Here is a 12,935-nt window from a genome sequence, read left to right on the forward strand (position 1 = left end):
ATTTCATAGGATTCTGGTTAAAAATATAAATGGAATGCTGTGCTGTGAACACCATTGTACTGTTGTTGCTGTTCATGCTCCTGCTAGAGCACAAAGCACGGCACAACAGCCGAATACAACCGAACACATGCAACGATATTATCAATCAGCCCGTATTCCTATTTGCTGCCCGTAACCACCTGAAGGATCAAACCCCTTACAAGACGTCGTATTACGTGGCCCACGCGACTCGTCGTCCTCTGCGTCCTACCACACCTGTCGTGCTACTTATCAGGGCTTCTCGCTACTAGCTGTTGCGACACACACAAATAGAACCCCTTTGAGCAGCAATCTTCCAAAGCAACAAAACACATGTTGGACGGGTACGAAATACAAGAAAGCAAAGCAAAACAACCCTATACATCTACAACACACAGACACATATACAGAGAGATACACGCTCGCTCACACGGTATGATAACATTCAGGCACGGGAGCGTACTGTCGCTGGTCGGAACAAATGTTTCTAGTTACGTTTCAGAATGCCAACCCAATGTCTATCTATACAGGAACCCTTACATTGACTCTGCACACGCTTCGCCGGGACAGCATTTGTTTTGTTGAAGAGAGAGAGAGAGAGAGAGAGAGAGAGAGAGAGAGAGAAAAAAGAAACAAAACCAGTTCCATCCCGTGCAAGAAACGTATATTCGTTTCGAAGTGGAACCCAAAATAGGAGGAAAAGTTGCAAATGTTCAGGAATAAAATACATATAAACACCGCGCCCCTTTTGCGCACCCGCAACGACCATGCCGATGTTCTGGTTGACGAGCGACCAGAAAGCAAGCAAGGAAGCGAGAAAGCAACAAACGAGAAAACATGTAATGCTATAAACGAGTTTTTGGCAACGGAATATTTTGGCGATCAAGTCCTTTGCTTTTCGGGATCAAGGTGCAAGCGATGCATGCAATACGCTTGGAATGGGAGGAAATGGGGAGACGGTTTAGTTATTCCGATTTTAGTCCCCTCCTCTTGTCCCTTCAATGACACTTCCCCCTTTTGTCGGCAGCAGTACCGAACGAAGATGGAACGAAATATTCCGGCTACTATCAAATACTGTTTTGTGATTCGATTCACCGATGCACGAACGGATCCGGTCCGGAGAGCTGTGGGCGGTGGCGGTGGCGGCTAGCTGACGGGTGCCAATGCTTTTCAAACGAATTGTGTCGTGGCATGCATGCAACGCCAGCGTTAAGTTGGGATGCCATCGTCGACCGGGTTATTTTTCCGCCCCGATTCCCCCATTCCCGCTTGCGTGGAAAAGGTTAAGAGATTCATGATAGTTCTCCCTTTTTTTTGCCCCGAGAGCTTATCGCCCATTCTCTGGATAGTGAGTTTTCAGAGAAGAAGGACGGCGGTCCCGTATCCTGGTCCCACGCACGCCGCTAGTGGCCTGATGGTTTGCAAAAATCCGATCCCGTTTCGGTAAGAATGGTTACAATAAAATATTACTTAAATTGAACGATATGCTTATGCATTTTCTTGCGAACAAAGGGGAGCGACAGCCAAAGTTGGAAGAAATCGAACGGAATAAGCAATTTAATGCAAACACATTGTTTGAAAGTATTGCAATTTGCACGGTTCAAATAAATTGATTTCGGAGATTGTGCTTTTAACCCTTTGAAGGGGACAAATAAAACGAAAAGGAAAGGAGTTGTTGGAGCTCGGGACTTCGAACGCATTGTTGATACTGATACGGATGAAAAAATAATCTTTTTGTTTGAGATTACTTTAAAAAGTTTTGTAATCTAACTGAATTGTTTGATCAAATTTTGCAGCACACAGTCTCAAAAGTACCAAAAGCATATCACCACCATGGTTTTTACTATATTTTCAAAAATTCTTCTTCTTTCAATTAAACTTTCTGCTCGATTTCTAACAAATTTTGGGCTCTGTAAGGTGTTGCAAATTTAAACGTAAAAACATGTCATGATTTTGTCCACTTTTTGAGATAAATAGGCCACATAATCTTTCATTCTCATACCAAAAACCTGCAGTTTTAAAAACATGTTGATAACAGAATCTTTACAAAATAGTTGGGAGGAGAAGCGAAACTCCAGAACCTAAGCTAATTATTGCTGAAAAATTAGTAGAACAATAGATGAGAACATCATCCAAAATTCAACCAGAATGGCAGTGTGAACACCCAACGTGAAGCAAATTTCTGTTCGACAAAGAAAACTTGATGCGGCGCAAATATCTTGTCTTTATAGAACTGCATACCCTGAATCGTAAAAATCTCTCCGAAAGATAGTTTTCCTGGAAGGATCAATACAAAAATGTGATCTTTCTAGTCGAAATAACTTCAATAGATGCTAGATTGCAATACCCCCGAATTTAATATGAGCTGAAACATTCAGGGTGGTTCTGAAGCTGGTCCTTCGAAGCTTGTTCCTTTAAACAAAAGCTTTCAGGGTCGGGGAGTTCAAGGATTCTGAAGCCAAAGGATGTCATCGATTTTCGAGACAACATTTTAATCCTGTTTTATATGTGTCTTGACTACGTTTATCATCTCGACAATGCCGAGATTCCTATCTCTAAACTAACCAAAATTAAGGTTTCACAAAAAAATCTTGAAAAATCTGAATTAGGTAATCACGTACTACTGATATACTCATGTTATATTTGCACCATCTTATGATGCTATGTCTCGCACCATTTTGTGAATGATCGGCATAAATTTAAATGCTTTCGAGCCAAGTATTCAAAAAGATTAAATTCACAGGGTATTTTAGTCAAAAAAAAAGGCATACACTCACCTGTTTTCCGATATATTAGATTAGCACGCTGCACATGCCGCGTTATCGCCTCGATGCTCGCCTCGTCCGAGCCCATCTTCTGGAAGAAGGTATGGTCCGCCTGCAGATACAACATACACGTGCTCTTCCGATCGTACAGCGAGTTGGCAAACGATTTTTGCTCCTTTTGCTGCTGTTGCTGCTGCAGCAGCTGTTGCTGATGATGGTGATGATGATCATGCAGATCGTTTCGCACGTTTAGGTTAATGTTACCATTCACCATCACATCCGGATGATCTGCGACCGGGATATTTTTGCGCGTCGATCCATTTTTCGTAATTATCTCGACGTAGTGATCCTTGTTGTGATTCGTACCGGTCATATTGATCGTGCGCGTCCAAGGAAATTGTTCCACACCACCACCACCACCAATACCGCTCACCATTCCACCCCCGGTAATGATGGTACTACCGCTACCGTGCGGATTGTAGATGTTGTACAGAAAATGGTTCTTGCGATTGTTTACCGCCGGTGCGGTAGTTCGCACCATCGGTGCGTCTATTCCCGTACCACCAATAATGCCTCGATTGACCGTTCGATTGATGGTGGTGCGGGTGGGAGGAAGTGCGCCGGTTGCCGCACCACCAGTGCCACCGGTCGCCACGGTACTGCCGACGGTTGCCGCCTTGCCGTGAGTGCGCACTATCGTGTAGTCATTGTTATAGGGTACTTCTAGATCTAGTGGCAGCGATGGGTTTCTACTCTCCTGTATCTACAAATAGAGAAGACAACAACCAATTAGTGCCTGCTTGCTTCAACAACCTTAATCAGCTCAATTTATAGTTATTTCCCACCCCGTTTCCCAGCGAGTCACTCGCTGGGCCAGCACACACGACGGGGCTGGAGAATAGTTGCGGTATCCTGTTACACAATTTCCGTCCGACAGCCACACAGGCACAAGGGTCGAACGGTGAATAGCTAAGAGAGCGAGAGAGATACAATACGTAGGAGGGTTCCCGTTTGCTTAGTCAGCTCCCGAGAATTTACCCACATAAATCCATAACCATTTACCAAGGACCAAAGAAGGATACCGAGTCTCCGTTCTTGCGTTGGATATTGTTGGAAGAGTGATGATTTCCAGGCATGCCAATTAATTAACGCAATTAGGAAACTTTAAGACTTGTGCAGGACGAAACAGGACAGAAGGGGGAAAAAAATACAACGGCGGACCAAATTTACATAAGGGTCCTACACACTCGCTACATTATTCTGCTTCGGTTCCGTTCCTGTAAAGCCACTTATCTGTTGCTGCAGGATTTGCGAGTGTTTTGCGAAAAAAATACAGGCATATTTCACAAGAGTTGGATAACCCACATGAGTACCTTTTTTTTGAAAAATATGTGTTATGTGCGTGTTAAGAGTGAGTTTTTCTCTGCCATGTAGCGTTACGGGGCGTTTTTTTTTTTTTTTGTGCTGAAACAAGTCCGAGCAGACTTGACTAGGCTAGGTAAAGAATCTTCATTGTTTTTAAAATCCTTTCAAAAGCACCTAGAGAATCCTGGATGCTTTTGTAAGCAAAGAACACACACACACACACAAAGTGGAATCCACTTGAATCGGATTACTAAGGAGACTGACGGAGAGTACACACAAATGGATAGTTTTCGAGTGGCGTTCCGTTCGCTATTGATCAGCAGAATCCCACAGCCACACTCACTAATGTGGCCATTAAGTGGCACAACTAGTACGAAGCGCACTGCAACACAATGGGCAAGTGTTTCGATTGGTTCTTTCCATCGACCGATGCTCAATGCTTCCGTCTGGGAATATTGCTCCGGTTTGGGTCAGGCCAGGAGAGAGAGTGAAAAAAAGAACATACTAATAAAAGACTGAACAAACCGATTTCTTCTTAAGGTCCCCATTGTCGCTTTTGCTTCGAGTAATGCAATCTGGTCGATGAAGTAGAAACTCACCGTCCGTTGCTACTCAGCCAATAGCTTCGGGCTTCTGCCGGCCCGAGGAGAATTGAGTCATTGAAATGTAAATACGGTCCTCACTTCCGGTATGAAATCTTTCTGCGTCCCTGCAAGCTCCCATGAGTGCTCATCCTTTCACCACCAGGATCTTCGGGGGAGGGGAGCACGCGCAAAGAAAGCTACGGACTCAGATCGGATAAAAATAGTACGGAGGACTCTCCGTTTCATCACCTTGGGGGCCACAAAAACACGAGGAACCAACCAGGCACAATGGTGGTGGTGCATCTTCGTACCGTCTAGGCGTGCTGTCGTTCTGTCGTCGTCTGTTTTGCTGAATCCGATTTGACATTCATTTCAACTCCCCTTTTCGGGGTGGACCATTTTGCTGCCCAGGGATGATGCCAAGGTTCGGGTGTGTGGACCGAATCGCTTCGTACGGGGTTCGATCATGTCGATGGAAAGTCGCCGGACGCGGATGCAGCAGCACACACATACCAAAACACACTCAAGCCGTTACACACATACAAGAAATTTGAGCATTTTCAGCCTTCGAGTGGGGCTGGGCATGCACAAAGGAATGCCACAAAATGGGGAGCAGCAACAAAAAAAAAGAAAAGCGGTACAACCCGGAACTCACAAACGCCATCGAAGCGTAAGCTTTGTAAATAACTAAAAGGCTAAAAGCTTTCCGGTTGCTTTCCGGGGCGACCTTTTAACGCTATCCACTCTCCTCTCCCGACCGAACGCGATGACGGTGAACGATTTTCGTCCGCGGCTACAGTTCTTTATGTTCACCTTGCCCGAGCCACGACGAGAGGGAAAGCCACCGGGGAGGGCGGTAGTTGTTAGTCCCGTAGCTTGATTGGAGTGCACCGGAATGGGACACAGATCTTTCTGGCGCAGGGTGCCACTGGGAAAGGGAGAGCCCATTTATTGCGAATTGGTTCCTTTGGTCGGCAAGGGCGCGAGCGTGAAAGATGCCATGAACACGTACCCCATTCGGCAGAGGATATCGGGGCTTTGGGAGGGTAAATGGTGGGACATTTATTTTACGTAAACCAACATTCAAAAAGACGGAAAGAAAGAAAGCGAAAAGCAGCTCATACATTCGTTGACAGCGTGTCGGCACGGTAGGCGAATATTCGACTTTAAAACCCAACCTTCCGGTGTGAGCACGTCCCTCGTTTCGTCGGTGCTTAGCCAACCACAAAGGCAGTTCAGTCTATAGTAGAGTTCTGTGCTCGAGCGCAATCGTTTTGAAAATCGTTCGATATCCGTTCGCCGTTTACGTATGTCCTCCCGGCTTCCGGCGACACACATAACTCTTTTCCACGCGCGACCCCATACCAGCGAGGAAAATCATTGGGTTACAATTTCCTTCGCCACAGCAATGAAGCCAGCCAGAGCGCGTCATTGTAAGGGGGAGTCGGGTGCACAACTTCAAACGAAATCGAAATCAACTCACATCGCGCACATAGACACAGGATGTTTGCATGTATTTGAAGAAGTCGTGTCCTCGAGCGAAGGATGCTCGTACGTTCAACGGACCGATGATACGGTTCAACAAAGGAAGAAATCTTCTATTGATCAAGAAAGCGGGAATTTATGGGATGGTAGCAAAACTGCAAGCAGCCATTTGTACCGTGGATCCCAGTGCCTAGCAAAGCACAGCACACTCTAATCGGTAGATCAAAGGGTAACGATTGAAAGAGAGCTGATAGTAAAAATAGTTATACCCTGCATACAAATCGGTATACAAAGCTATGACTGGGTAACGAGAGAACCGTGTTTGTATTAACTTTTCTGCACTGGTTCAGGATTTTTCTGTCCTACTGGGCTCACTGATTAGGTAAATGAAGCGATGAAAAAATGATTTTAAGTACATCTTAAAGTAACTACTATTAACTGTCTAAACACTAAGTGTTGAAAACTTGTTTATGCATATCTTCATCCCCAATTTGTTCAGTAACGGGTGGCAGAAATAACTGGGAATCCAGGTTCTTCTTCTTGGCTTTAACGACCACTAAGGTCCCACCGGCCATCGAATGGCTTACTAGACTTGTTGATACCACGTAGTTCAACAGTCAGTCAACACTACGGGGGACAGCCCCGACAGGATTCGAAATCAGGTCCTGCCGTATGCAGACCGATAACAACATCGCCTATACCACCGGTTAGCTGTTCAATTCAATTCATATATTTTATTATTTGCCTTAGGACTATAGAATGTACTTAAAACTTACTAACCCTAATCTGAACTAATAAAGTAGCTCTCTCTGCGATGAGGGCTGAAGCAAAGTTATGTCTCGTAATTATGTAGTTTTGGAGCAGAGTTACATGGATTTTTTATACCCTCAGTTTTTGTGAATCTGAGACAAAAACAGCAAATTTCATACAACAAAGTCAATGTAGTCCATCATAATCTGCGCTATTTAGACAGATACTCTGACCCCCTGGATCAAAATTTCACAATACCAACGGCTTAGGCGATAAAACACCCAAATTCCTCATTAGTTTACCATCACCAGTAATCAGGATGAGCCTTGCTATTTGAATTCCTGTTTCTCAACTGTTAAACTATCGATGCTCCAAATTCTTATAATATTCTGTAATTTTTTGACTGTAACGAAAATAAATGATACAAATAATGATGGAGCATTTACCGAATTTTTGGCACACATAACTTTCTCTAACGTGGCACAAAGCGTGAGCCCTTCTCTCCTACCTACAACCCCTTCGAGCGTTATGTAATTTATGGACGGCTTCGAAATCGATATCGTACAACCAAATTACGGTTCAACAGTAGCTTTACATTTCCCTTTCTTCAACAGACGAACGTCGCTGTTTAAAGCGGAAAGTTTTCCTTTTTTCGTTGAAAACTTTTCCCAAATCCGCTCAATATCAATAAAGAATGTCTGTCATCAGACTAGCGATGGAAATAATTGCCCGACTTGGTCACACACTTGTCCACTGCAAGCTCTGCAAGAATGTCTGATAAGGCAAGCGGGAACCAACAGAAGAAAGTTGACAACTTTTTGCAAACTGTCCTAACTTTCCCTATTCTAGCTCCGAAATGTAGGGTCATCGGCACGTTCCTACGGACACCGACCATGGAATCAAGCCGAAGTTCAAGGTCTACGAAGCTGACGGAATGTCGAAATGTTCATAAATGTATTCGTGTCATGTTTCTGTTAATCTCTCTCGGATTAGTAACATGTCGTCTTGGTTCGTCTTGGACCGTCAGCAGTCCTGCATCCGACCACCGAACCGGGGCACCTATCTCATGCTGTGAATGATTTCAACACAGACCATGATTTAATTCTTTATCACAACTCTGTCTCTTTCTTTCACTCTAGTACGGTAACGTTTCATTATTTAACGAAATGCACACGACGGCACGTACTGCTTAGTGCCAGAGGAATTAAAGTTTTTTCCGCACCGTTGGCACGTTGACACTGTTATATCACGGCAAGGAGTAAAGGTGGCAGGATGAAGGGAATGAAGTGAAAAAAAAAACAAAACTTTTCCGTTCATCATCCGACCGAAATTGCAAACGAAAAAGGAAGAAAATAAAATCAACTAATCCCTGATATCTTCATTTTTAAAACTTCACCGTCGCTAGTTACGTTCGGCGTATAATGACGCACTCGTTTGACTTTGACGGTTCAATGAGAAACTTTCAGCTGCGATCAGGTGAAAATGCTGCCATGTACGGTGTGCTGCCGCTCATAGAACTTTCCCAGCAGCAGCAGTAGCAAGCCTTTCGATGATGATTCGATAATGTGAAAAAGTTAGCGCCGCGACAAGTTTTCCGAACAAACAACATGAAGCTGACACCATTCGTATGGCTTCTTTTGCGACTGTGAACGGCAAGAGTACTCCTACGCAGTTGTTTGAACGAAACGGTTTTAGTGCGTGCGTGTGTGTGTGTGAGAGAGCAAATGATAATTTCACTTACCACTTCCTCTTCCTCCAGCCAGCGCCGTTTTCTGCGCGTTTTCCGTGTCGCAGTTCCGGTGCGACGCTGTTTCGCTTCAGCCTCACTGCTGCTATCCGCCGGTGTGGCGCTCCGGACCGTGTCAGGGTTGACGAGATTGTGTTGGAACCTAGTGCTAGGCTGGTTTTTTGCTAAATTTAACATACGCTCACCGGAAGCCACACCTTGGCCGTTCGGTACGGAAGGCGGCTGGTCCTTGCCGCCATTCCGTGCGTCGGCCCTCAGTGGCCGGTGGTGGCCGTGGTGGTTCTGGTGAATTTTCACGTCACTGAGTTTGTAGATCACAGTATGGACACCGTGCCGCCGCTCGAGTTCTGGCGAGTAACGGGCGGCCGGTTCGATGTAGTATTGCTCTAGGTTCGTGACAACCGTACCGTCGAATAGGTTGTCGCTGGTCAGCACACCGTGGACGTGCGAGTGTTCATCGTCTGTGAAGAGGAGGGAAAGAAGACGAATGGTTAGATAAAACGGGCGATTAGAGAAACGAAAACAGAACTTTTATCGTTTTTAGTCATTTGAGTCAACTTCCAAACGGCACAAATTGGACGTCGGCTTTGAGAGAAGCTTAAGTAAGCAGACTTACTACGGTTCCAACATTCTGTCAACTCATGTCTTGAGTTTTTGACCCACCAATGACTTTGATTCGTGCGTGATTCTTGGAAACCCTAACGTTACGTTGCGGATAATGTTCCACCAAAAGAGACTTTCGTTCCCTCGATTCGATTCCCTTTTTTATCGAATGATTCCCCTTCACGTGCTTATGTCAAACGAACACGAAACGGTTCTGCGGCTAAATCTTCTGCCTCATAAATAATCATCCACCGAGTATAATAGTATCGCATGCATATTTCACGACCAGTCTCGTAAGCTGTCATGACAAGGACAAGTTCCGACAAGGATCATCAAGCAGTGTACTAGTCAAACGAGAAGCTCAGCAAACAACTAAACCACCCACATAGCAACAAAAAACTAGAACCTTCGTTCGGTTTTTTTTGTTATGCTTTCCTTTCAAAGTCCGATCCTCGGAAAATGTGACAGTTCGTTGGGAAGATGAAAGAAGTAACCTATACGAGATACCCGACACCGCCGATACACTGCAAAAAGAGTAAAAAAGGGTAAATAAATAAAGGTGGAAAATACCCCGTATCTCAAACCGGATACCACACACACACGCACGCGCACGCGATTGCATATCATGAATACTACCGTCGAAAGTGAACGATAGCGCTAAATTAGCATTTCAAACCGAAACCGAAAACCATCGATATTCGGAAAAAGGCAATATTCTTTTCTTCATTTTCGTGTATGCTATTGTACGGATGCGAATCGAAAATATTTTCACATTTCCCGTACGTGCGACAAGTGACAGACAGATGAAGCCTTTCCGTTTCCGATCGTTCAGAAGATACATAAGCTAGCAGCGACAGAGCTGGTGGGAATGTGCTGCTGGAGGCGGTGGACGAAAAAACTCTCTCAACCTTTACCGCCCAATCAACAACAGCGAGAATTAACTCCAGCTCTCTAGTGCCACAGCAGTACGGTAAGAGCTGCAGCTGCCCCACCCTGCTACATCCCATCGGGTAAGGGATTAGTGAAAAGGATTATGGAAGCCGGAAAGCTTCCCCAGCGGAAGAAAAACACGCGTGGAAGGGTAGAAAGGGTGAGAAGCAGCAATTGATTTGTCGCAAAGACATGCAAAACATAGCACACATCCAATGGCAGCCGGCGCGGACATGTACACGCTGTAAAACCCGTCTCACCGTGGACGAGCGCAAATGTTGATCTCGTTAATCCCTTGGCTACAATGTACGTACGCATGTACGTGCGGGCAGAGACTGTTCGCAATAGTGCCGGGCGACTACTAAGCCGCTTACGCGATGCTAAACGATTGCGAGAAGAGGCAAGAACGTGGGAATGGTTCCCACAGAGTGGACGGGTAATCCGACTGACGGCGGAACACCGCCACGGTAGACACAATTTATGATTCACATACACCCCGTATGTGGATGGTGGATGAGTAGAATCCCGTGGAAAAGCCGTCCGGCAAGTGGAGGAACAATATGATGTATGGTTAAAGCGGCAAGGCCACATGACTTACGTGGGTCAGGAAGCTCCGGAAAGAACGACAAGCTTCCAGCTTCTTTCCGAACAAAATGTGCTTATTGTCACGATGATGGTGTACTACGGTTTACGTGAATACAATTTATTTTACGCACATGCTCGCTAACAGTGTGACATTATGCGTTATTAATATGAAATGTCACTTACTACCAGCTCGGAGGTGTTGACGTTAAAACTAACCGGCACCAAAAGCATTACACTTTTGTCTAGCAACTAACCAAGCATTTGCTCCGAGCAGATGTCCGAAAAATTGTTTATTTCGATTATTTTTTAGCTTCGTTGTCAAAGGTCGCCTTTTTAGCAATTATTACGATACAAAGTTTGTATTCGCTTGATATGCTTTCTGCTGATGTCAAGCTGATGGTTTGATTTGCTGGATATGCTGTAGATATAAAGATGTAGATACGCGTTAAAATTTAAGCCCATCAATCTCCCGTATACAATAGACATTTATATAGGAGGTCCTAATTTTCCCAAATAAAAATTAGGACATTTACACAAAATAAGGCGATGACATGCAATGCCGAGTACTTTTGTATCATGGAGCTGCTTAGGACTGCTCAACTATTTGACAGAAGCAGGCTAAAATAACAGATCTTTAGAATTAAATGATCATAGACACCAATATCCTTTTCTTATAGGCTTAGACCAGATATCAGAATATTGTTTAAACTTCGGTCCGGAGGTAGAGACGACAGCGGTGTCTTTCCTAAGGACCTTTCCTGCTTAGTGAGCACAAAATATTCAACTACGTCACATCAATAAGTCTCGTAAGCCATTCGATAGCCAGTGTGACCTAGTAGGCCTTAATGACCAAGAAGAAGTTTTATCTTAAAATTTACGATTTTTTCAAACTTCTACAATTCATACCTATTCCACATTTACCTCGTACTAATCATGCTCTGAGGATTCACAATTCATCTACCAAACTTAGTTTTACTGATGCTGTTTAGAACACCAAACACATGATGGATGAAAACACATCAACCCAACATTCATCAGCAGCAACTTAAGCAACTAACAACATGAAGTTTCATGTGCTGTTAAAGCCCGCCACTTAAAGCTAACCTTGCTCCCCGACCAGCAAAACCTTCAAAAAGTCCAATTTATTCGAATTGGATTGCCACGCAGAAGCCACGCACAACTTTGAAGTTGTGCTAAATCTTTCTTTGTCTTTTGTCGGGTGTAGAGACAGCACCATCCATCCACCACCACCACCGTTGGGAGATTTGGGAGTGTTGTTCCCTAACTACCGAACGCCACCACACCAAGGCCTGGATGTTTTCGCAAGCGCTACGAAGTGTAGCATGGGAAAGCAAATCCAGCACAAAAGAGCTTACCCACATGAATCATGAAACTGTCCATATTCTTCCCACACGTGCACATACACACGCACAACGATCCTCGAACGTCTACGAAATCCACCTCAAAAGCCATCGAAAGTTCAAGTGGCTTTCGGCAATGCGGCGGACGGGAAGCTAGTTCCAGCAAGGCCGAGGGCGAAAAGGATTCCGAAAGCGAATCACTCACCCAGCGCTGGGATGATCTCGTGCCAGAGGAATATTCATTCGGGACGAGTAACAAACGGCAGCCTGGAGGGAAGAAGGCCGTCACTACCGTACGGCAAAACTGAACGAGTGTGTAACTTTTCGTACGGTTTTGGAGGTTTGAAGTCGGTTCATGAAGTGTGTCGTCTTGTGCCGTAGGTAGGTCGGTTGGCTTGGCGCACAGTAGTGGCGGTTCCGGCATTCCGGTACGCAAAAACAAAGCGTGTGAGTTTAAACAAGCCGTTCGCTTGGCGTGCCTGACTGTGCCACTCTGCCCGGGGCCGGGGGCGAAAAAAGCGAAGTCACCTCCACACTCGGAGCGATCCCTTGCGGGGAGGCATTCGAGAAAGTTGCGTTAACTGCCAAACCGTAGCCAAACATCATTTCCCGAACTTCAACCGCGAGCATAGAATTGAATTATTGACATGACTACTGCTCCAACAACTGCTGCTGTCACCCCACCCTGTGCCTCATCATTCAGAAAACGCCATACATTTTAATGATATTTGATTTAGCTACT

At 45.0% G+C, this 12,935-nt stretch overlaps 2 protein-coding genes across 2 annotated transcripts in view; both read right to left on the minus strand.

Annotated features, from left to right (window-relative positions):
• LOC126556645 (uncharacterized) overlaps positions 1-12,935 on the minus strand; it is a 142,382-nt gene that overhangs the window by 51,824 nt on the left and 77,623 nt on the right. The window contains exons 4-5 of the mRNA XM_050212033.1: positions 8,709-9,175; positions 2,796-3,546 (exon numbers count right to left, since the gene is read on the minus strand). Coding sequence (XP_050067990.1) covers positions 2,796-3,546; positions 8,709-9,175 — 1,218 coding nt within the window. The remainder of the gene's footprint in view (positions 1-2,795; positions 3,547-8,708; positions 9,176-12,935) is intronic.
• The window catches only part of LOC126558780 (transcription initiation factor TFIID subunit 9), a 406,967-nt gene that overhangs the window by 47,678 nt on the left and 346,354 nt on the right, over positions 1-12,935 (minus strand). The gene's annotated exons all lie outside the window — the stretch shown is intronic.

Source organism: Anopheles maculipalpis, chromosome 2RL (genome assembly GCF_943734695.1).
Source record: "Anopheles maculipalpis chromosome 2RL, idAnoMacuDA_375_x, whole genome shotgun sequence".
NCBI classification, from domain to species: Eukaryota; Metazoa; Arthropoda; class Insecta; order Diptera; family Culicidae; genus Anopheles; species Anopheles maculipalpis.